General features: G+C 49.1%; 1 protein-coding gene and 1 long non-coding RNA gene across 10 annotated transcripts in view; one reads left to right on the top strand and one right to left on the bottom strand.

The window, feature by feature from the left end:
* LOC118360257 (inositol 1,4,5-trisphosphate receptor type 3-like) overlaps positions 1 to 21,331 on the bottom strand; it is a 75,499-nt gene extending 54,168 nt beyond the window's left edge. For all 5 annotated transcript variants that reach the window (XR_008082744.1, XM_052481675.1, XM_052481677.1 and 2 more), the window contains exon 1: positions 20,789 to 21,331. Coding sequence is in view for 4 of the 5 variants with exons in the window: in XM_052481675.1 (XP_052337635.1) it covers positions 20,789 to 20,880 (92 nt within the window). In the remaining variant the exon portion in view is untranslated. The remainder of the gene's footprint in view (positions 1 to 20,788) is intronic.
* Positions 18,022 to 19,265, top strand: LOC127912449 (uncharacterized). Of its 5 annotated transcripts, none has more exons than XR_008082760.1 (3): positions 18,022 to 18,218; positions 18,649 to 18,734; positions 19,040 to 19,265. It is a non-coding gene; the product is annotated as an uncharacterized LOC127912449 (long non-coding RNA). The 5 variants fall into 5 exon arrangements; XR_008082762.1 differs by having other exon boundaries at positions 18,181 to 18,304; XR_008082759.1 differs by lacking the exon at positions 18,022 to 18,218 and adding an exon at positions 18,250 to 18,476.

The following is a 21,331-nucleotide window of genomic DNA, read 5'->3' as shown; positions in this document are numbered from 1 at the left end:
CCCATCTGAGGTGAAATGTGACAGAGCTGTAGTGGTGTTTGTCAGACCATGAGACAGCCCATCTGAGGTGAAATGTGACAGAGCTGTAGTGGTGTTTGTCAGACCATGAGACAGCCCATCTGAGGTGAAATGTGACAGAGCTACAGTGGTGTTTGTCAGACCATGAGACAGCCCATCTGAGGTGAAATGTGACAGAGCTACAGTGGTGTTTGTCAGACCATGAGACAGCCCATCTGAGGTGAAATGTGACAGAGCTACAGTGGTGTTTGTCAGACCATGAGACAGCCCATCTGAGGTGAAATGTGACAGAGCTACAGTGGTGTTTGTCAGACCATGAGACAGCCCATCTGAGGTGAAATGTGACAGAGCTACAGTGGTGTTTGTCAGACCATGAGACAGCCCATCTGAGGTGAAATGTGACAGAGCTGTAGTGGTGTTTGTCAGACCATGAGACAGCCCATCTGAGGTGAAATGTGACAGCTGTAGTGGTGTTTGTCAGACCATGAGACAGCCCATCTGAGGTGAAATGTGACAGAGCTACAGTGGTGTTTGTCAGACCATGAGACAGCCCATCTGAGGTGAAATGTGACAGAGCTGTAGTGGTGTTTGTCAGACCATGAGACAGCCCATCTGAGGTGAAATGTGACAGAGCTACAGTGGTGTTTGTCAGACCATGAGACAGCCCATCTGAGGTGAAATGTGACAGAGCTGTAGTGGTGTTTGTCAGACCATGAGACAGCCCATCTGAGGTGAAATGAGACAGAGCTACAGTGGTGTTTGTCAGACCATGAGACAGCCCATCTGAGGTGAAATGAGACAGAGCTACAGTGGTGTTTGTCAGACCATGAGACAGCCCATCTGAGGTGAAATGAGACAGAGCTACAGTGGTGTTTGTCAGACCATGAGACAGCCCATCTGAGGTGAAATGTGACAGAGCTGTAATGGTGTTTGTCAGACCATGAGACAGCCCATCTGAGGTGAAATGTGACAGCTGTAGTGGTGTTTGTCAGACCATGAGACAGCCCATCTGAGGTGAAATGTGACAGAGCTACAGTGGTGTTTGTCAGACCATGAGACAGCCCATCTGAGGTGAAATGTGACAGAGCTGTAGTGGTGTTTGTCAGACCATGAGACAGCCCATCTGAGGTGAAATGTGACAGAGCTGTAGTGGTGTTTGTCAGACCATGAGACAGCCCATCTGAGGTGAAATGTGACAGCTGTAGTGGTGTTTGTCAGACCATGAGACAGCCCATCTGAGGTGAAATGTGACAGAGCTACAGTGGTGTTTGTCAGACCATGAGACAGCCCATCTGAGGTGAAATGTGACAGAGCTGCAGTGGTGTTTGTCAGACCATGAGACAGCCCATCTGAGGTGAAATGTGACAGAGCTGTAGTGGTGTTTGTCAGACCATGAGACAGCCCATCTGAGGTGAAATGTGACAGCTGTAGTGGTGTTTGTCAGACCATGAGACAGCCCATCTGAGGTGAAATGTGACAGAGCTACAGTGGTGTTTGTCAGACCATGAGACAGCCCATCTGAGGTGAAATGTGACAGAGCTACAGTGGTGTTTGTCAGACCATGAGACAGCCCATCTGAGGTGAAATGTGACAGAGCTGTAGTGGTGTTTGTCAGACCATGAGACAGCCCATCTGAGGTGAAATGTGACAGAGCTGTAGTGGTGTTTGTCAGACCATGAGACAGCCCATCTGAGGTGAAATGTGACAGAGCTACAGTGGTGTTTGTCAGACCATGAGACAGCCCATCTGAGGTGAAATGTGACAGAGCTGTAGTGGTGTTTGTCAGACCCTGAAAATCAGTCTTCTCACAAAATTGTCTGTAGAGTCTGAACGGTTAGTGTCCAAACTATTGTGATCCCTCTATGTAAAGATGAGACACTCACGGACACGTCGGTTGTTTTGCTCGAAGACACACACAGGCCTCACAAGACTTGTCTGAAGATCCCCGGTCCCAGTTCACAAAATGAATGGGAGTATATGGGGCGGCAGGGTAGCCTAGTGGTTAGAGCGTTGGACTTGTAAACCGAAATGGTTGCAAGTTCAAATCCCTGAGCTGACAAGGTCGTTCTGCCTCTGAACAGGCAGTTAAGCCACTGTTCCCAGGCCGTCATTGAAAATAAGAATTTGTTCTTAACTGACTTGCCTAGTTAAATAAAGGTAAATATATATATATTTGGAGATTGCTTAGTGCCCCCCACAATATAATGACAATGTAGCCTGAACGGTGAACACTAAATGAACTGTTTATAAAGTAACAAAGGCCTGTCCGCAAAGCATATGTCATTTCCTGGTATGTAGACAACAGTATGTCCACTGTGATTGGCCAGAACCGACACAGTGTCTAATGACAGACACCGTGAGACAGTGAGGAAAAATAAAATACAGAATTCTGACTCAAATCAACTGACAGTTGGCCTTTTAGGCCATGTGTAATTTGATAATAAGGCATGAATCATACAATCCAATCTGCTTTATGGATGTCATTGGCCAGTGTGAGATTTGGTTGTGGACTCTGATTAGAGCCAAAATAACTGAGTAAGATTATTCCAGATCTGTTGTTTTCCATATATTGTTGCGAAGTGATGAACCAGGATAAAGACAACAGTTTCCCAAAATGACATCCATAAAGCAGATTGGATTGTATGATTCATGCCTTATTATCAAATTACACATGGCCTGAAAGGCCAACTGTCAGTTGATTTGAGTCAGAATTCTGTATTTTATTTTTCCTCACTGTCTCACGGTCACGGTTAAGAAAGACGGTTTAAAGACATCTGACCCAGAGTGTATTTAAACCCACGATCATGTCTGCATTTCCTCATTTAACCACCCCTCCCTCCCCACTATGGACTTCCACAAGCTGTCAGTAAACATAACGAATCCCTAGAGACCACTAGCAGCTCAGAAAACTAAATATACAAATCAAAATGAGCCTAATTACGGTGTCCCTGCAGACTCTGAGCTTTCTTCGGATCATCGGTCACATCCTTCCACTTTAAAGTCAACTCTTAGCATGAATTGAACTACAGTGTGTACAGTGCCTACAGAAAGTATTCACAACCTTGGACTTTTTCCACATTTGTTGCGTAACTGTCACGGTTCATGAATCCACTGCCTCTCTTTCTCTCTCTCTCTCTCTCTCTCTCTCTCTCTCTCTCTCGTGTTTGTGTGGGCGTGGTTCCCAATCTCGGCCTGATTGTCTGCTCCAGCTGGAACCACTTATCTTCCCTTTATATGTTCTGTAACCAGTGTTTCTTGTTGTCAGATCGTTGTTACTTCCCTGAGGTTGTGTCGTGTGTCTGTGCTCTTCTCTCGCCGCCCTTGTGTGGATTATCTGCTGTGCTCCTTCCTACCCATCCGGACACACTCCCCTGGATTTCTCAGCACGCTATCATTGGAAGATGCGCCCTAGTCCCTGGGTCGGATTCCGTCTGAGTACAGTCTGTCTGTCCTGTTGCTGTTGTAAACTGTAGTCATTAAACCATCGTTGCTTGCATCTTGCATCCATCCGCCTCTGTATTGTCACAGAACGATCTGACCATACCATGGATGCAGCGAGTTCAACGAGTCTGACCGAATTCATTTCCCGCAGTATCACGAGAATGGATCAACAAGAGGAGAACATCTCCAGCACAGATCGGGCAGTACAAGCCCTTGCGGCGCAGGTATCCCAGCTGATCCAACAATTACAACATCTGAGGGGTTCCGCTGCGCCACCTACACCGGCAGTTCAACCCGCCCCGCCAGAGCCGGATTCCCAGCTAGAGCCACGGCTACCGACACCAGAGGGTTATTCAGGTGATCCTGACTATTGCAGAGCCTTTCTTACGAGATGTTCCATGCATTTCTCGTTGCAGCCACGGACCTTCAACCGTGAACAGTCTAAGGTAGCATTCATACTCACACTGCTATCAGGCAAAGCGGCTCTTTGGGGAACGGCGGTGGGGCGAACCAGGACCCATGCTGCACCTCTTTCCAGACACTCTCCGAGGAGATGAGAAGGGTCTTCGATCGGGCCGTGGCGGGTAGGGAGGCGGCCAGACTACTCGCTGACCTTCGCCAAGGAGACCGTTCAGTATCGGAATACTCCATCCAATTCCGCACTCTGGCCGCAGAGTGTCAGTGGAACGAGGAGGCGCAGTGGGACATGTTCCTGCATGGGCTGGAGGACCGGATCCAGAAGGAGATTTATGTTCTGGACCTTCCCAGGAGTTTAAATGGACTAGTGGAACTAGCCTTGAGGGTCGACGCTCGTCTGAGTCGTATTGGCCGCCGAGCATGCCCTAACAGACCATATAACGACACGGAGGGCGGGCATGCCAGCGGCGGGAACACGGCCAGTTCAGCCTCCGCTCACGAACCCATGCAGCTGGGGAGAGCTCGCCTCCCCGGGAAGAGAGGGAGAGGCGGAGATCCCAAGGACTCTGTCTCTACTGTGGTAGAGCGGGCCACTTTATCCACTCCTGCCCGGTAAAAGATCAGGCCCGGTAGTAAACATGAGGCTACTATCGGGTGGTGTCACCACAGAGAAGACCTCATCATCTACTCTCCTCCCGGTAAGACTAAGATGGGCCACCCACACGCACGACACCCAAGCCTTACTGGACTCAGGAGCAGAGGGTAATTTCATGGACTTCAAGCTCGCTCACAAACTCCAGATTCCTATCACCTCACTCACGCACAAGATATCCGTCAACGCTCTCAATGGTCAAGAACTCCCCAACATTTCTCACACCACTGAACCTATCACACTCATCACTTCTGGCAATCACACTGAGACACTATCATTTCTACTCATGGACTCACCCCTTGCACCATTAGTTCTCGGCCACCCTTGGCTCACCCAACACAACCCCAGAGTTGACTGGGGTCTTAACTCTATATCCATGTGGAGTAACAAGTGTCTTGAGTCCTGTTTAGTGTCTGCCTGTTCGTCTGTGTCTGATTCTGTGTTTCTAGAGGAGGCAGTGGATTTGTCTAACGTGCCCGTTGAATACCTCGACCTGAAGGAGGTGTTCAGTAAGTCCCGTGCTGCTTCTCTTCCTCCGCATCGTCCATATGACTGTGCAATAGAATTATTGCCAGGTGAGTCTCCGCCTAAAGGCAAGTTATATTCACTCTCTGTTCCTGAGAGGGAGGCTATGGAGAGATACATCTCTGATTCTCTGGCATCTGGATTCATTCGTCCTTCCTCTTCTCCAGCGGGGGCGGGGTTCTTCTTTGTGGGAAAGAAGGACGGATCTCTGCGTCCTTGCGTTGATTACCGTGGGTTGAATAACATCACAGTGAAGAATACCTATCCCTTACCGTTGATGTCCTCAGCCTTTGAAAGGTTACAGGGAGCATCCGTGTTCACTAAGTTGGATTTACGTAATGCATATCATTTGGTTCGCATAAGGGGGGACGAATGGAAGACCGCGTTTAACACCCCCAGAGGGCACTTCGAATATTTGGTCATGCCTTTTGGGCTATCCAACTCCCCAGCGGTTTTCCAGGCACTCGTCAATGACGTGCTGAGAGATATGATTGATCAGTTCATATATGTTTACCTGGATGACATACTGATTTTTTCTTCTTCTCTCCAGGAAAACGTTCAGCACGTCAGACGAGTGCTTCAGAGGTTGTTGGAGAATGGACTTTTTGTCAAGACGGAGAAATGCATTTTTCATGCACAATCCGTTCCATTCCTAGGTTACATCGTCTCGACTGAAGGTATTCGCATGGATCCTGACAAGGTTAAGGCTGTGGTGGATTGGCCAAGCCCAGATTCCCGTAAGGCCCTACAGAGGTTTCTGGGATTCGCCAATTTCTACCGGCGTTTCGTTCGCAACTTTAGTCAGATAGTCGCTCCTCTTACCGCCTTAACCTCCCCAGAGTGCCGTTCAGGTGGTCCGATACAGCCGAGGCTGCATTCGCCAAACTCAAGAGCCGCTTTGTTTCGGCTCCCATCCTCATAGCTCCCGATCCCTCGCGTCAGTTCGTAGTAGAGGTGGACGCTTCAGAGGTGGGGGGTAGGTGCGGTACTTTCCCAACGTTCCTCTTCTGACGACAAGATGCACCCTTGTGCGTTCCTTTCCCATCGGTTATCACCTGCGGAACGCAACTACGACATTGGCAACAGAGAGTTGTTGGCAGTGAAGTTAGCACTGGAGGAGTGGCGCCATTGGTTAGAGGGTTCGGGGTACCTTTTATAGTTTGGACCGATCACAAAAATTTGGAATATATCAGAACCGCTAAGCGACTCAACTCCAGACAGGCGCGGTGGGCACTCTTTTTCGGACGTTTTGACTTCTCTCTCTCGTATCGCCCGGGTTCCAAGAATGTCAAACCCTTTCTCGCATTTTTGACCATTCCGAACGCCCATCCACTCCCCCGAGTACATCCTACCCGGGACCCTAGTGGTATCCACACTCACATGGGAGGTTGAATCGAGGGTCAAAACGGCCTTAGAAGGGGTAACGCCTCCGCCCGGTTGCCCGCCTAATCGGTTGTTTGTGCCGGAGGGGTGTCGGTCCGATGTTATTCGGTGGGGCCATTGCTCCAACGTAGCGTGTCATCCAGGAGTCAGCCGCACTAGCTTTTTGGTTAAGCAACGCTTTTTTGGTGGCCACTGATGGCTCGTGACATTCACAGTTTTGTCTTGGCTTGCTCGGTTTGTGCCACTGGGAAGACTTCTAATCGACCCCCAGATGGGTTACTCCAACCGCTGTCGGTCCCTTCGAGACCCTGGTCCCACATCGCGCTAGATTTTGTTACCGGCCTCCCGCCCTCCCAGGGCAAGACGGTGGTGTTGACCGTGGTGGACCGGTTCTCGAAGGCGGCTCATTTTATTCCCTTGCCTAAATTACCATCTGCCAAGGAGACAGCGGTAGCTGTCGTGGATCACGTCTTTCGCTTACATGGCCTGCCGATGGACGTAGTTTCTGACAGGGGGCCCCAATTTGTCTCCAAGTTTTGGCAAGAGTTTTGTAGGTTACTGGGAGCGAGTGTCAGCCTGTCTTCAGGGTTTCATCCCCAGAGCAACGGTCAAACGGAGAGGGCCAACCAAGATTTGGAGAGAGTGTTGCGATGTTTGGTTTCTAAGAATCCCTCTTCCTGGAGTCAACAACTCTCTATGGTTGAGTACGCTCACAATTCGTTGCCAGTGGCAGCTACGGGTCTCTCTCCGTTTGAGTGTAGTTTAGGTTACCAGCCACCTATCTTTCCCAGTACGGAGTCCGAGGTCACTGTTCCTTCCGCTCACGCTTTCATCCAGAGGTGCCGTCACGCATGGAGCAGAGCCCGTGAGACTCTTCTCCGGGTGGGGCGCACCAAGGCTAAGGCCGATCGCCACCGGTCGAAGCCTCCGGTATACGTCGTTGGCCAAAGAGTGTGGCTTTCTACTAAGAACATTCCACTCCGATCCGTTTCGAACAAACTTGCCCCCAAATTTATCGGCCCGTTCAGAGTCACCAGGATCATTAGTCCGGTGGCGGTCCGGCTCAAGCTTCCTCCGGCGTATAGGAGAATTCATCCTACCTTTCATGTGTCTAAAATAAAACCTGTGTTTCAGGCACGCATTAACCCGCCGGTCCCGGTTCCCCGCCGCCACGACTTGTTGATGGGGAACCCACCTTTTCTGTCAATTGTATTTTGGACTCTAGAAGGAGGGGACGCGGATTCCAGTACCTGGTGGACTGGGAGGGTTACGGCCCGGAGGAGAGAAGTTGGGTACCTGCTAGGGACATTCTGGATCACTCCCTTATCGATGATTTCAATCGACAGGTAAATTCGCCTGGGAACGCCAAGAGGCGTTCCTAGGGGGGGGGGGTATTGTCACGGTTCATGAATCCACTGCCTCTCTCTCTCTCTCTCCCGTGTTTGTGTGGGCGTGGTTCCCAATCTCGGCCTGATTGTCTGCTCCAGCTGGAACCACTTATCTTCCCTTTATATGTTCTGTAACCAGTGTTTCTTGTTGTCAGATCGTTGTTACTTCCCTGAGGTTGTGTCGTGTGTCTGTGCTCTTCTCTCGCCGCCCTTGTGTGGATTATCTGCTGTGCTCCTTCCTACCCATCCGGACACACTCCCCTGGATTTCTCAGCACGCTATCATTGGAAGATGCGCCCTAGTCCCTGGGTCGGATTCCGTCTGAGTACAGTCTGTCTGTCCTGTTGCTGTTGTAAACTGTAGTCATTAAACCATCGTTGCTTGCATCTTGCATCCGCCTCTGTATTGTCACAGTAACAAAGTGGGATTAAAATGAATTTAATTGTAATTTCTTGTCAACAATCTACACAAAATACTCTGTCAGTGGAAGATTTTTTTAAATATTTTGTATTTATAAAAGAAAAAGAAACACTAATGTATATTGTGCATTCTGAAAGTATTCAGACCCTTTTCAGACTTTTTCCACATTTTTACATTACAGCCGTGTTTTTTAAAATGATTACATTATTTATTTTTCCTCAACAATCTACACACAATACCCCATAATGACAAAGTGAAAAATATATGGATTTTTGCAAATGTAAAAAAAATAATAATACTTATGTAAATAAGGTATTTCAGTTTGCTTTGAGACTCAAATGAGCTCAGGTGCATCCTGTTTCCATTGATCATCCTTGAGACGGTTCCACAACTTGATTGGATTCCAACCTGTGGGAAATTCAATTGATTGGACATCATTTGGAAAAGCACACACCTGTCTATATAAGGTCCCACAGTTGACAGTGCATGTCAGAGCAAAAACCAAGCCATGATGTTGCAGGAATTGTCCGTAGAGCTCAGAGACAGGATTGTGTCGAGGCAGAGATCTGGGGAAGGGCACCAAAACATTTCTGCAGCATTGAAGGTCCCCAAGAACACAGTGGCCTCCATCCTTCTTAAATGGAAGAAGTTTGAAACCACCGAGACTCTTCCTGGAGCTGGCTGCCCAGCAAAACTGAGCAATTGGGTGACCAAGATCCCGATCGTCACTCTGAAATGGCTCCAGAGTTCCTCTGTGGAGATGGGAGAAACTTCCAGATAGACAACCATCTCTGCAGCACTCCAGATCAGGCCTTTATGGTAAAGTAGACAGACAGAAGCCACTCCTCAGTAAAAGGCACATGACAGCCCACTTGGAGTTTGCCAAAAGGCACCAAAAGAACATGAGAAACCAGATTCTGTGGTTTGATGAAACCTCAATGCCAAGTATCCCGTCTGGAGGAAACCTGGCACCATCCCTACGGTGAAGCATGGTGGTGGCAGCATCATGCTGTGGGGATGTTTTTCAGTGGCAGGGCAATGACCCTAAGCACACAGCCAAGACGATGCAGGAGTGGCTTCGGGACAAGTCTCTGAATGTCCTTGAGTGGCCCAGCCAGAGCCCGGACTTGAACCCGATCAACATCTCTGGAGAGACCTGAAAATAGTTGTGCAGTGACGCTTCCCATCCAACCTGACAGAGCTTGAGGATCTGCAGAGAAGAATGGGAGAAACTCCCCAAATACAGCTGCCAACCTTATACTGTAGCTTCATACCCAAGAAGACTCAAGGCTGTAATTGCTGCCAATAGTACTTCAACAAAGTTGAGTGAAGGGTCAGAATGACTATGTAAGTATTATGGACTTGAAAAAGAAATCTAAACCTGGTTTTTGTTTTGTCATTATGGGGAGGGGGGCAATTTGATCAATTTTAGAATAAGTCTGTAATGTAACAAAATGTGGAAAAAGGGGTCTGAGTCAATATATGCTAGAAATACCTTAGGCTGTGAGTTCTTCTGGTTAAGTCTGAGGTTTTCATACCTGGATTGTGCAATATTTGCCCATTTTTATTATTTTAAGAATTCTTCAACTGTCAAGATGGTTGTTGATCATTGCTAGACAGCCATGTCTTTCCACAGATTTTCAAGACGATTTTAGGTCAAAACTGTAACTAGGCCAGTCAGGAACATTCAATGATGTCTTGGTAAGTAACTCCAGTGTATATTTGGCCTTGTGTTTTAGGTTATTGTCCTCCTGAAAGGTAGATTTGTCTCCAAGTGTCATCTAGGATTTTGCCTGTGCTTAGCTCAGTTTTTTATATATATAAAAACTCCCTAGTCCTTGCCAATGACAAGCATACCCATAACATGATGCAGCCAAGCTATTGATACTCAGTGATGTGTTGTTGGATTTGCCCCAAACATAATGCTTTGTATGCAGGACATAACGTTAATTTATTTGCCACAGTTCTCTCAGTATTTTAGTGACTCATTGCAAACAGGATGCATATTTTTGGATGTTTTTATTCTGTAAATGTAGAAAACGTCAAGGGGTGTGAATACTTTCTGAAGGCCACTGGAGGTTGTAATCTATAGCCTATTATACTGCATGTGAGGATGTGGTCACTACAAAGCTTCTTAAAGCAGTCTGAATTCTTTGGGTTGCTCCTCTTTAGAGTGCCCATAGAACCTATTACCCTAAGATGGCTGAAACATGCTGAAGTGCTATTTCCATGACAGCAGATGAAAAACACAAGACAGGCTCACAGTTCACACAATGCACTGGAAATATGTTTAAAAAAAGGGGTGTTTGTGTATCTAAAAGCCGCTACCTGAAAGGCCAAGCTAATCCTACATCTTTACCATCGGTCTGTACATGTTTGTGTGCAGAGGGTTGTCTCTGGTTAACCCCCCTATATCCCCCTATATCCCCCTCCTTCACGTAATCAATGGGAGTCATCTAGCAGCCAGGTGAGGTTTGTCTACATATTGTGGGTTCATTGCTTTGGCTAGAGGCTGGCGTGCTCCCCTGGTCATTTGCATTGCGTATGAATCACTCACAACTCAGGAATTGAGGTCTTTATAAAAACAGATTTATTTGTTAAACTTCACGGTCATTGAATTAATTCACATAGATATTGAATATCATTCAATGTGATTTTTAACTTATGCAAGATATTTGTTATATATATATATATATACACAGTGCATTCGGAAAGTATTCTGACTCCTTGACTTTTCCTACATTTTGTTGTGTTACAGCGTCGTTCTAAAATTGATTAAATAAAAACCTCATCAATCTACACAATACAGATCTGTACCTCGACACAATCCTGTCTCTGATCTCTACGGGCAATTCCTTCCACCTCATGGCTTGGTTTTTGCTCTGACTTGTACTGTCAACTGTGGGACCTTATATAGACAGGTGTGTGTCTTTCCAAATCATGTCCAATCAATTGAATTTACCACAGGTTGGACTCCAATCAAGTTGTAGAAACATCTCAAGGATGATCAATGGAAACAGGATGCACCTGAGCTCCATTTCGAGTCTCATAGCAACGGGTCTGAATACTTACACCTTATTAACATAAGTTGTCTTTTTTTAAATAAAATTGCCAAAAAATCTAAACCTGTTTTCGCATTGTCATTATGGGGGCTGTAATGTAATTTTGGGGGGAAGAAGTCAAGGGTTTGGAATATTTTCCAAATACACTGTATATATTTAAATTGCAGTATGAATACCATCAGTGGTATGCTGTTTGAATAGGCTACCATCAGTGGGTTGAAGATTTTCACCTGAGACAGAGAATGCAAAGCAAGTGTGATTGAATGCAGAGCTATCATCCCTCACAAGAAGGGAGCAGGCTCTAAAACGACACAACAGAAAATCAGGACCTTTGTTGAAGCTGCACCAGGTGTATGTTCGTGGTTTTAAAGTCTGTGCCACTTTTAAAAACCCATGTCAGGCAGTCTAAAGCACTGCTGAGGCACCAAGCTGTGTCACAGCTGGCCGTGACCAGAAGCCCCATAGTGTGGCGCACAATTTGCCCAGCGCCGTCCGAGTTAGGGTAGGGTTTGGCTTGGGGGTACTCCTTGGCTCATCGTGCTCTAGCGACGGCCCGGGTGCCTGCAAGCTGACTTCGGTCGTCAGGCGAACTGTGTTTCCTCTGACACATTGGTGCGGCTGGCAGTGTGTTAAGAAGCAGCGCAGCTTGGCTCATGTCTCAACCTTCGTCTCTCCCGAACTCGTTGGGATTGGCAACTCGACATCACAAAATTACATTTTAAACTCTCAGGTCCCTGAGGATTTCATTCATAAACACAGATCTGCACTGTGTTCTGTCACGTGTAAATAACTCAACAGGCACCGACGCAGATGCTGTCAACAATAGTTACAACTCATTTGTCCTGCTTCTTCTGTCCTTACAGGCATCATGTGTTATACAGTAAGACAGACTTAAATCAGCTCTAGCTATTTAGCTCTGAAGTCCAGTATCCCATGTTTTAAATATAAGTGCACCATTTATCATCATTATTGGTCATTTTTGGCCATTGATACACAACTTAGATGTAATTTAATTCTGAAATAATATTTTATTCTGTTAAGTGTTAGAGATTTGAGGTAACCCCCTATGTAAAAAATACAAACTTTCTCTCTGGACAGAGACCTGATGTGAACCTAAAGTGCATCACAGTGTGCTTCAAGACACTTGCTAAAAGCTATTTGTCATACTGAGCTAGAACCTTCCAATAGGTCAGCCCTGTGTTGTCAGACAGTCAAATGTGTGTCCTGTCCTCGACAGAGATTTGGCATGCGTTACCCACTGCTCTATCCCTTGTTGTGACTGATTACAGCAATCATCCTAGTGTTTGAATTTATGCAAACTAAGAGACATGATTTTAGAGACATGCTGTTGTACAGTCCTCATGTGACCGACCCTGTGTTATAGACTACAATCCACTTCCCCATCGTTCCAGAAGGAAGCAATTGTGCCTCTCCACAGATGATAAATAAATTAAACATTGACTCGATATTGTTTCAAATATGACTCAGCCAGACAGTTATAGCCTACTTCGCGATAGTGAATAAATTAAGTGTGGCTAATAGGTGACTCGAGTCTGTTTGAACAGGCATCAGAGGCCAAGCCCTGGAGCTGTTTCAGTGGCTGCCTGGACAGGGCTCCACTCCTAGGAAAAAGCTGTTATTTGTTTGTCCCCATAGGAGAACCCTTTTTGGTTCCAGGTAGAACCCTTTGATGGTGAAAAAGATTCTACTTGGAACTTTATATAAGTGAAAAGGTTCCACGTAGAACTTTGTATTAGTGAAAAGGTTCCACATAGAACTTTGTATTAGTGAAAAGGTTCCACGTAGAACTTTGTATTAGTGAAAAGGTTCCACGTAGAACTTTGTATTAGTGAAAAGGTTCCACGTAGAACTTTGTATTAGTGAAAAATAGTTATTTTCAAAGGTTGTCCAATGGGGACAATTGAAGAAGAAATGGTTCCAGGTAAACTTATTCCCATAGTGAAACAGGTTCACCATGCCCATAGGGGGTTCACAGGGGCACCATGCCCATTAGTGAAAAGGTTCACAGGGGAATCATGTCCATTAGGGGGTTCACAGAACTTTGTATCATGAAAAGTTCCACGTAGAATCATGCCCATTAGGGGGTTCCAGAGGGCATCATGCCCATTAGGGAAAGAGGTTCCCATAGGGGAACAGAGGGGCATCATGACCATAGGGGGCAAGAGGCATCATGCCCATGGGGACAATTGAAGCATCATGCCCATAGGGTTCACAGGGCATCATGCCCATAGGGGGCAACAGAGGCATCATGCCCATAGGGGGCACAGAGGCATCATGCCCATAGGGGGCACAGAGGCATCATGTCCATAGGGGGCAACAGAGGCATCATGCCCATAGGGGGCAACAGAGGCATCATGCCCATAGGGGGCAACAGGGGCATCATGCCCATAGGGGGCAACAGAGGCATCATGCCCATAGGGGGCAACAGAGGCATCATGCCCATAGGGGGCAACAGAGGCATCATGCCCATAGGGGGCACAGAGGCATCATGCCCATAGGGGGCACACAGGCATCATGCCCATAGGGGGCACAGAGGCATCATGCCCATAGGGGGCACAGGGGCATCATGCCCATAGGGGGCACAGAGGCATCATGCCCATAGGGGGCACAGAGGCATCATGCCCATAGGGGGCACAGAGGCATCATGCCCATAGGGGGCAACAGAGGCATCGTGCCCATAGGGGGCAACAGAGGCATCGTGCCCATAGGGGGCACAGGGGCATCATGCCCATAGGGGGCACAGAGGCATCATGCCCATAGGGGGCACAGGGGCATCATGCCCATAGGGGGCACAGGGGCATCATGCCCATAGGGGGCACAGGGGCATCATGCCCATAGGGGGCACAGGGGCATCATGCCCATAGGGGGCACAGAGGCATCATGCCCATAGGGGGCACAGAGGCATCATGCCCATAGGGGCACAGGGGCATCATGCCCATAGGGGGCACAGGGGCATCGTGCCCATAGGGGGCACAGGGGCATCATGCCCATAGGGGGCACAGGGGCATCGTGCCCATAGGGGGCAACAGGGCATCATGCCCATAGGGGGCAACAGAGGCATCATGCCCATAGGGGCACAGGGCATCATGCCCATAGGGGGCAACAGGGGCATCATGCCCATAGGGGGCAACAGGGCATCGTGCCCATAGGGGCAACAGGGCATCATGCCCATAGGGGGCACAGGGGCATCATGCCCATAGGGGCAACAGGGCATCATGCCCATAGGGGCAACAGAGGCATCATGCCCATAGGGGGCAACAGGGCATCATGCCCATAGGGGGCAACAGGGCATCATGCCCATAGGGGGCAACAGAGGCATCGTGCCCATAGGGGGCAACAGAGGCATCGTGCCCATAGGGGCAACAGAGGCATCGTGCCCATAGGGGGCACAGGGGCATCATGCCCATAGGGGGCACAGGGGCATCATGCCCATAGGGGGCACAGGGGCATCATGCCCATAGGGGGCACAGGGGCATCATGCCCATAGGGGGCAACAGGGGCATCATGCCCATAGGGGGCACAGAGGCATCATGCCCATAGGGGGCACAGGGGCATCATGCCCATAGGGGGCACAGGGGCATCATGCCCATAGGGGGCACAGAGGCATCATGCCCATAGGGGGCACAGAGGCATCATGCCCATAGGGGCAACAGAGGCATCATGCCCATAGGGGGCAACAGAGGCATCATGCCCATAGGGGGCAACAGGGGCATCATGCCCATAGGGGGCACAGGGGCATCATGCCCATAGGGGGCAACAGGGGCATCATGCCCATAGGGGCACAGGGGCATCATGCCCATAGGGGGCACAGGGCATCATGCCCATAGGGGGCACAGGGGCATCATGCCCATAGGGGGCACAGGGCATCGTGCCCATAGGGGGCACAGGGGCATCGTGCCCATAGGGGGCACAGGGGCATCGTGCCCATAGGGGGCACAGGGGCATCATGCCCATAGGGGGCAACAGAGGCATCATGCCCATAGGGGGCAACAGAGGCATCATGCCCATAGGGGGCAACAGGGGCATCGTGCCCATAGGGGCAACAGAGGCATCGTGCCCATAGGGGGCACAGGGGCATCATGCCCATAGGGGGCAACAGGGGCATCATGCCCATAGGGGCACAGGGGCATCGTGCCCATAGGGGGCAACAGGGCATCATGCCCATAGGGGGCAACAGGGCATCATGCCCATAGGGGGCAACAGAGGCATCATGCCCATAGGGGGCAACAGGGCATCATGCCCATAGGGGGCAACAGGGCATCGTGCCCATAGGGGGCAACAGGGCATCGTGCCCATAGGGGCAACAGGGCATCATGCCCATAGGGGGCACAGGGGCATCATGCCCATAGGGGGCACAGGGGCATCATGCCCATAGGGGGCACAGGGGCATCATGCCCATAGGGGCACAGGGCATCGTGCCCATAGGGGGCACAGGGGCATCATGCCCATAGGGGCACAGGGGCATCGTGCCCATAGGGGGCACAGGGCATCATGCCCATAGGGGGCATCGTGCCCAGGGGGCACAGGGCATCATGCCCATAGGGGGCACAGGGGCATCATGCCCATAGGGGCACAGGGGCATCATGCCCATAGGGGCACAGAGGCATCGTGCCCATAGGGGCAACAGGGCACCGTGCCCATAGGGGGCAACAGGGCATCGTGTCCATAGGGGGCAACAGAGGCATCGTGCCCATAGGGGGCAACAGGGCATCGTGCCCATAGGGGGCAACAGAGGCATCATGCCCATAGGGGGCAACAGGGCATCATGCCCATAGGGGGCAACAGAGGCATCGTGCCCATAGGGGGCAACAGAGGCATCGTGCCCATAGGGGCAACAGAGGCATCGTGCCCATAGGGGGCAACAGAGGCATCGTGCCCATAGGGGGCACAGAGGCATCATGCCCATAGGGGGCAACAGAGGCATCATGCCCATAGGGGCACCAGGGGCATCATGCCCATAGGGGGCAACAGAGGCATCATGCCCATAGGGGCAACAGAGGCATCATGCCCATAGGGGGCAACAGGGGCATCATGCCCATAGGGGCAACAGGGGCATCATGCCCATAGGGGGCAACAGGGGCATCGTGCCCATAGGGGGCAACAGGGGCATCGTGCCCATAGGGGGCACAGGGGCATCATGCCCATAGGGGGCACAGGGGCATCATGCCCATAGGGGGCACAGGGGCATCATGCCCATAGGGGGCACAGGGGCATCATGCCCATAGGGGGCACAGGGGCATCATGCCCATAGGGGGCACAGGGGCATCATGCCCATAGGGGGCAACAGGGGCATCGTGCCCATAGGGGCAACAGAGGCATCGTGCCCATAGGGGGCAACAGGGCATCATGTGCCCATAGGGGCACAGGGGCATCATGCCCATAGGGGGCACAGGGGCATCATGCCCATAGGGGGCACAGGGCATCGTGCCCATAGGGGCACAGGGGCATCGTGCCCATAGGGGGCAAAGGGGCATCAGTGCCCAAAATAAAGTACTTTTGGTTGTTTCATCTGCCCAATTAAAAGCAACGTGCCCATTTTATGAAGTTGACATTTAGTGCCCAAATAGGTTCATCAATGCCCAACCTGATAACATCGTGCCCAAGAAGGGGCATTTGCCCATAGGGGCACAATCATGCCCAAGGGGCTAGGGGCATCATGCCCATCTTAGGGCATCATGCCCATCTGGCAAGGCTGGTAGACTCCCTCAGATTTGTCCTGAAAATAAATGTACTTTTTGTTGTTGTTGTTTCTCTGTAAAATTAAAAGCAACCTATTTTATGAAGTTGACTTTAGTTAGCCCAGATTTCTCAAAAAAAAAAATAAACCAGTCAAGGAGTATACAGACAGCTCAAGAGGTATGCTTAGATATGCAGAAAAATACATATTGTTTACATAGAATTAAGCAGGGCCTAGCCCCACCCCGGAACACCCCCAGCCATCCTCACATACTGTGTGCCCCCTCAGATTTTTGCAGTGCCTGACGCCCCTGGTGGGCAGCTCCAAGTGAACACAAAGGGCACCAGAATACATCTCCTTCTCCGGCAGCAACTGGAGAAACCACAGGAAGCACTATGAATAGAGATGATTTGAAAACATCGCAAACGGCAACGTATTCCCTACATAGCGCACTACTTTTGACCAGAGCACAATGGGCCCTGGTCAAAAGTAGTGCACTTAATAGCGGATAGGGTGCCGTTTTGGTACAGTCCCAAGTTACCAGAGCACCTATCCGTTGGAAATCTCCAAAGAACACACTTGGAATCGCTTCCTTATCCTGACATAATTCCTACTACAATAATGGCATTCAGGCAAACAATGGAAGGGGGGCTGCAGTGTATATGTGAACATAAACAACAACAGGATACTGCCAGGGGAATATATCCTGGGACAAAGTTGTAGCCATGTTTTCACTGACAAGAGTATTAAACCAATACTGTCTATGATCTTTTATCAAGGACATGTTTCTGACGAGGGGAAATGCACAACTACTTTAGATATTGGCGACAGGTAGCCTAGTGGTTAGAGCGTTGGACTAGTAACCGAAAGGTTGCAAGATCGAATCCCAGAGCTGACAAGGTACAAATCTGTCGTTCTGCCCCTGAACAGGCAGTTCACCCACTGTTTCTAGGCTGTCATTGAAAATAAGAATGTGTTCTTAACTGACCTGCCTAGTTAAATAAAGGTAAAATAAAAATAACATATGCCTGCACAAAATCAGGTGAAACAACACTATTCATCATCAACAACATAGACCTAGTGCAACTCTTAACTCTAATGCCTTGCAATGTGAAACACCGTTTAAAATGGGGCTCTCCAACCCTGTTCCTGGAGAGCTACCCTCCTTTAGGTTTTCACTCCAACCCTGTTCCTGGAGAGCTACCCTCCTGTAGGTTTTCACTCCAACCCTGTTCCTGGAGAGCTACCCTCCTTTAGGTTTTCACTCCAACCCTGTTCCTGGAGAGCTACCCTCCTGTAGGTTTTCACTCCAACCCTGTTCCTGGAGAGCTACCCTCCTTTAGGTTTTCACTCCAACCCTGTTCCTGGAGAGCTACCCTCCTGTAGGTTTTCACTCCAACCCTGTTCCTGGAGAGCTACCCTCCTTTAGGTTTTCACTCCAACCCTGTTCCTGGAGAGCTACCCTCCTGTAGGTTTTCACTCCAACCCTGTTCCTGGAGAGCTACCCTCCTTTAGGTTTTCACTCCAACCCTGTTCCTGGAGAGCTACCCTCCTGTAGGTTTTCACTCCAACCCTGTTCCTGGAGAGCTACCCTCCTTTAGGTTTTCACTCCAACCCTGTTCCTGGAGAGCTACCCTCCTTTAGGTTTTCACTCCAACCCTGTTCCTGGAGAGCTACCCTCCTGTAGGTTTTCACTCCAACCCTGTTCCTGGAGAGCTACCCTCCTGTAGGTTTACACTCCAACCCTGTTCCTGGAGAGCTACCCTCCTTTAGGTTTTCACTCCAACCCTGTTCCTGGAGAGCTACCCTCCTGTAGGTTTTCACTCCAACCCTGTTCCTGGAGAGCTACCCTCCTTTAGGTTTTCACTCCAACCCTGTTCCTGGAGAGCTACCCTCCTTTAGGTTTTCACTCCAACCCTGTTCCTGGAGAGCTACCCTCCTGTAGGTTTACACTCCAACCCTGTTCCTGGAGAGCTACCCTCCTTTAGGTGTTCACTCCAACCCTGTTCCTGGAGAGCTACCCTCCTTTATTTAGGTGTTCACTCCAACCCTGTTCCTGGAGAGCTACCCTCCTGTAGGTTTTCACTCCAACCCTGTTCCTGGAGAACTACCCTCCTTTAGGTTTTCACTCCAACCCTGTTCCTGGAGAGCTACCCTCCTGTAGGTTTTCACTCCAACCCTGTTCCTGGAGAGCTACCCTCCTGTAGGTTTCACTCCAACCCTGTTCCTGGAGAGCTACCCTCCTTTAGGTTTACACTCCAACCCTGTTCCTGGAGAGCTACCCTCCTTTATTTAGGTTTCACTCCAACCCTGTTCCTGGAGAACTGCCCTCCTTAAGGTTTTCACTCCAACCCTGTTCCTGGAGAGCTACCATCCTGTAGGTTTCACTCCAAACCTAAAGGAGGGTAGCTCTCCAGAGCTACCCTTGGAGTCCTGGACAGTAGCTCTCCAGGAACCCTGGAGTGAAAACCTGGAGAGGGTAGCTCTCCAAGAACAGGGTTGGAGTGAACCTAAAGGAGGGTAGCTCTCCTGTGAAAACCTACAGGAGGGTAGCTCTCAAGAACAGGGTTGGGTGAAACCTTTAGCTCTCAGAACAGGGTTGGAGTGTACCTACAGGAGGGTAGCCTCCAGGAACAGGGTGTTCCTGGAGGATGCTACTCTCCTTTGTAAACCTACAGGACAGTAGCTCTCACAGGGTCCAAAAACCTAAAGGAGGGTAGCTCTCCAGAACATTGGTGAAACCTGGAGGGTAGCTCTCCAGAAGACCTAAAGGAGGGTAGCTCTCCAGGAACAGGGTTGGAGTGTAAACCTACAGGAGGGTAGCTCTCCAGGAACAGGGTTGGAGTGAAAACCTAAAGGAGGGTAGCTCTCCAGGAACTGGGTTGGAGTGAAAACCTACAGGAGGGTAGCTCTCCAAGAACAGGGTTGGAGTGTAAACCTACAGGAGGGTAGCTCTCCAGGAACAGGGTTGGAGTGAACCTACAGGATGGTAGCTCTCCAGGAACAGGGTTGGAGTGAAAACATAACGGAGGGTAGCTCTCCAAGAACAGGGTTGGAGTGTAAACCTACAGAAGGGTAGCTCTCCAGGAACAGGGTTGGAGAGCCCTGGCTTAAAGGATTAGTTCACTATTTTACAACATGAAAGTAGTCTATTTGCCAGGAAAAACTGTAATCCATGGTTCAGTTTTCTAAATAGATTAAGCTTGTAATGACTAACTTTAGCCATTGCTAGCTGAAAATCAATGGAACAAAGTTGTAAAATAGCGAACTCGTTTTAATGAGCTTTTTGAACACAACAATTGTAATGTCTTACTAGAAAACAGATGTTTCCATATGGTTTTGCTTGACTATCTAGAGATCAGACTCCATGGCCCACTTTTCCATACTCAGACTAGGTATAACTTATTGTCATCAGCTGATGAAATAAATTAGGCTTCTCTCAGAGACACTAAATCTCAGATGCAATGATCTCATGACTATAATATGGCTGGAATTGTTATAATAGCGTACTGTGCTGTGTAACATGAGCTACACAAATACATGAAGCCTAAATCATGGATTCGTGGAGTTTTGTATTTCTCTGTAAAAATGAATTCACTGCGCAGAGAGCAAAACTTGACATAGAGGCCACAAGAGGTGAAGGAGATAAATGTGAGTCTCGATTCGAAGTACACCGATGGGGTAACTACCGCATGTTGAAATTAAGATCTGTCAAAATGACAAGATTGTAAACTTATAACCACAGACAAGGTAAAGTGTTTGTATGGACATGCACATTACTTACCCAAGTGTACTTATAAAACCATTGACAGAGCCCTCCGCGTAAAGGGAAACGATGTCCCCAATGTGCAAAAAGCTGGACATTGAATCCGACATCTTCGGTGTCTTTCGCGTTCACAATTATCAACTGAAATACACGTATCCTCTTCTGTATTCTCCACTTGCCTGCCGCGACTTTCTGAAGCGCTACTCGTATCTGATCTTCCTCCTCGTGCACTGAGGGCTAAGAACTCTCATTCGAACTAATGAAGATTTCGTTGGAATGCACGGAGGACAATGTAGTTGATTCAAATTATAGTTTAAATTGTTTTAATTAAATAAAGTTTCAACCCGAAAATGAACAATGACAACCCGATGTTAATGAAAGTAGAGAAAGTCCAAATGTGTCAGTGAAGTCCTCATGTTGACACTGCACCTGAAGACAGATAGAATTGGAACCAGGAAGTGTTATCTTGATAACTCCTCAGTTATCTGTTCTTGGTTCAGTTTTCTTCTCCGTTGCCTGTTTCTGACTGTAGAAAGTGCAAGAGAAAGATTGCGTTATACC

This window comes from Oncorhynchus keta, chromosome 27 (assembly GCF_023373465.1).
Source record: "Oncorhynchus keta strain PuntledgeMale-10-30-2019 chromosome 27, Oket_V2, whole genome shotgun sequence".
In the NCBI taxonomy this organism is placed as follows: Eukaryota; Metazoa; Chordata; class Actinopteri; order Salmoniformes; family Salmonidae; genus Oncorhynchus; species Oncorhynchus keta.
Note: the sequence above shows the minus strand (reverse complement) of the source record. Positions and strands in the feature narration are given on the sequence as shown.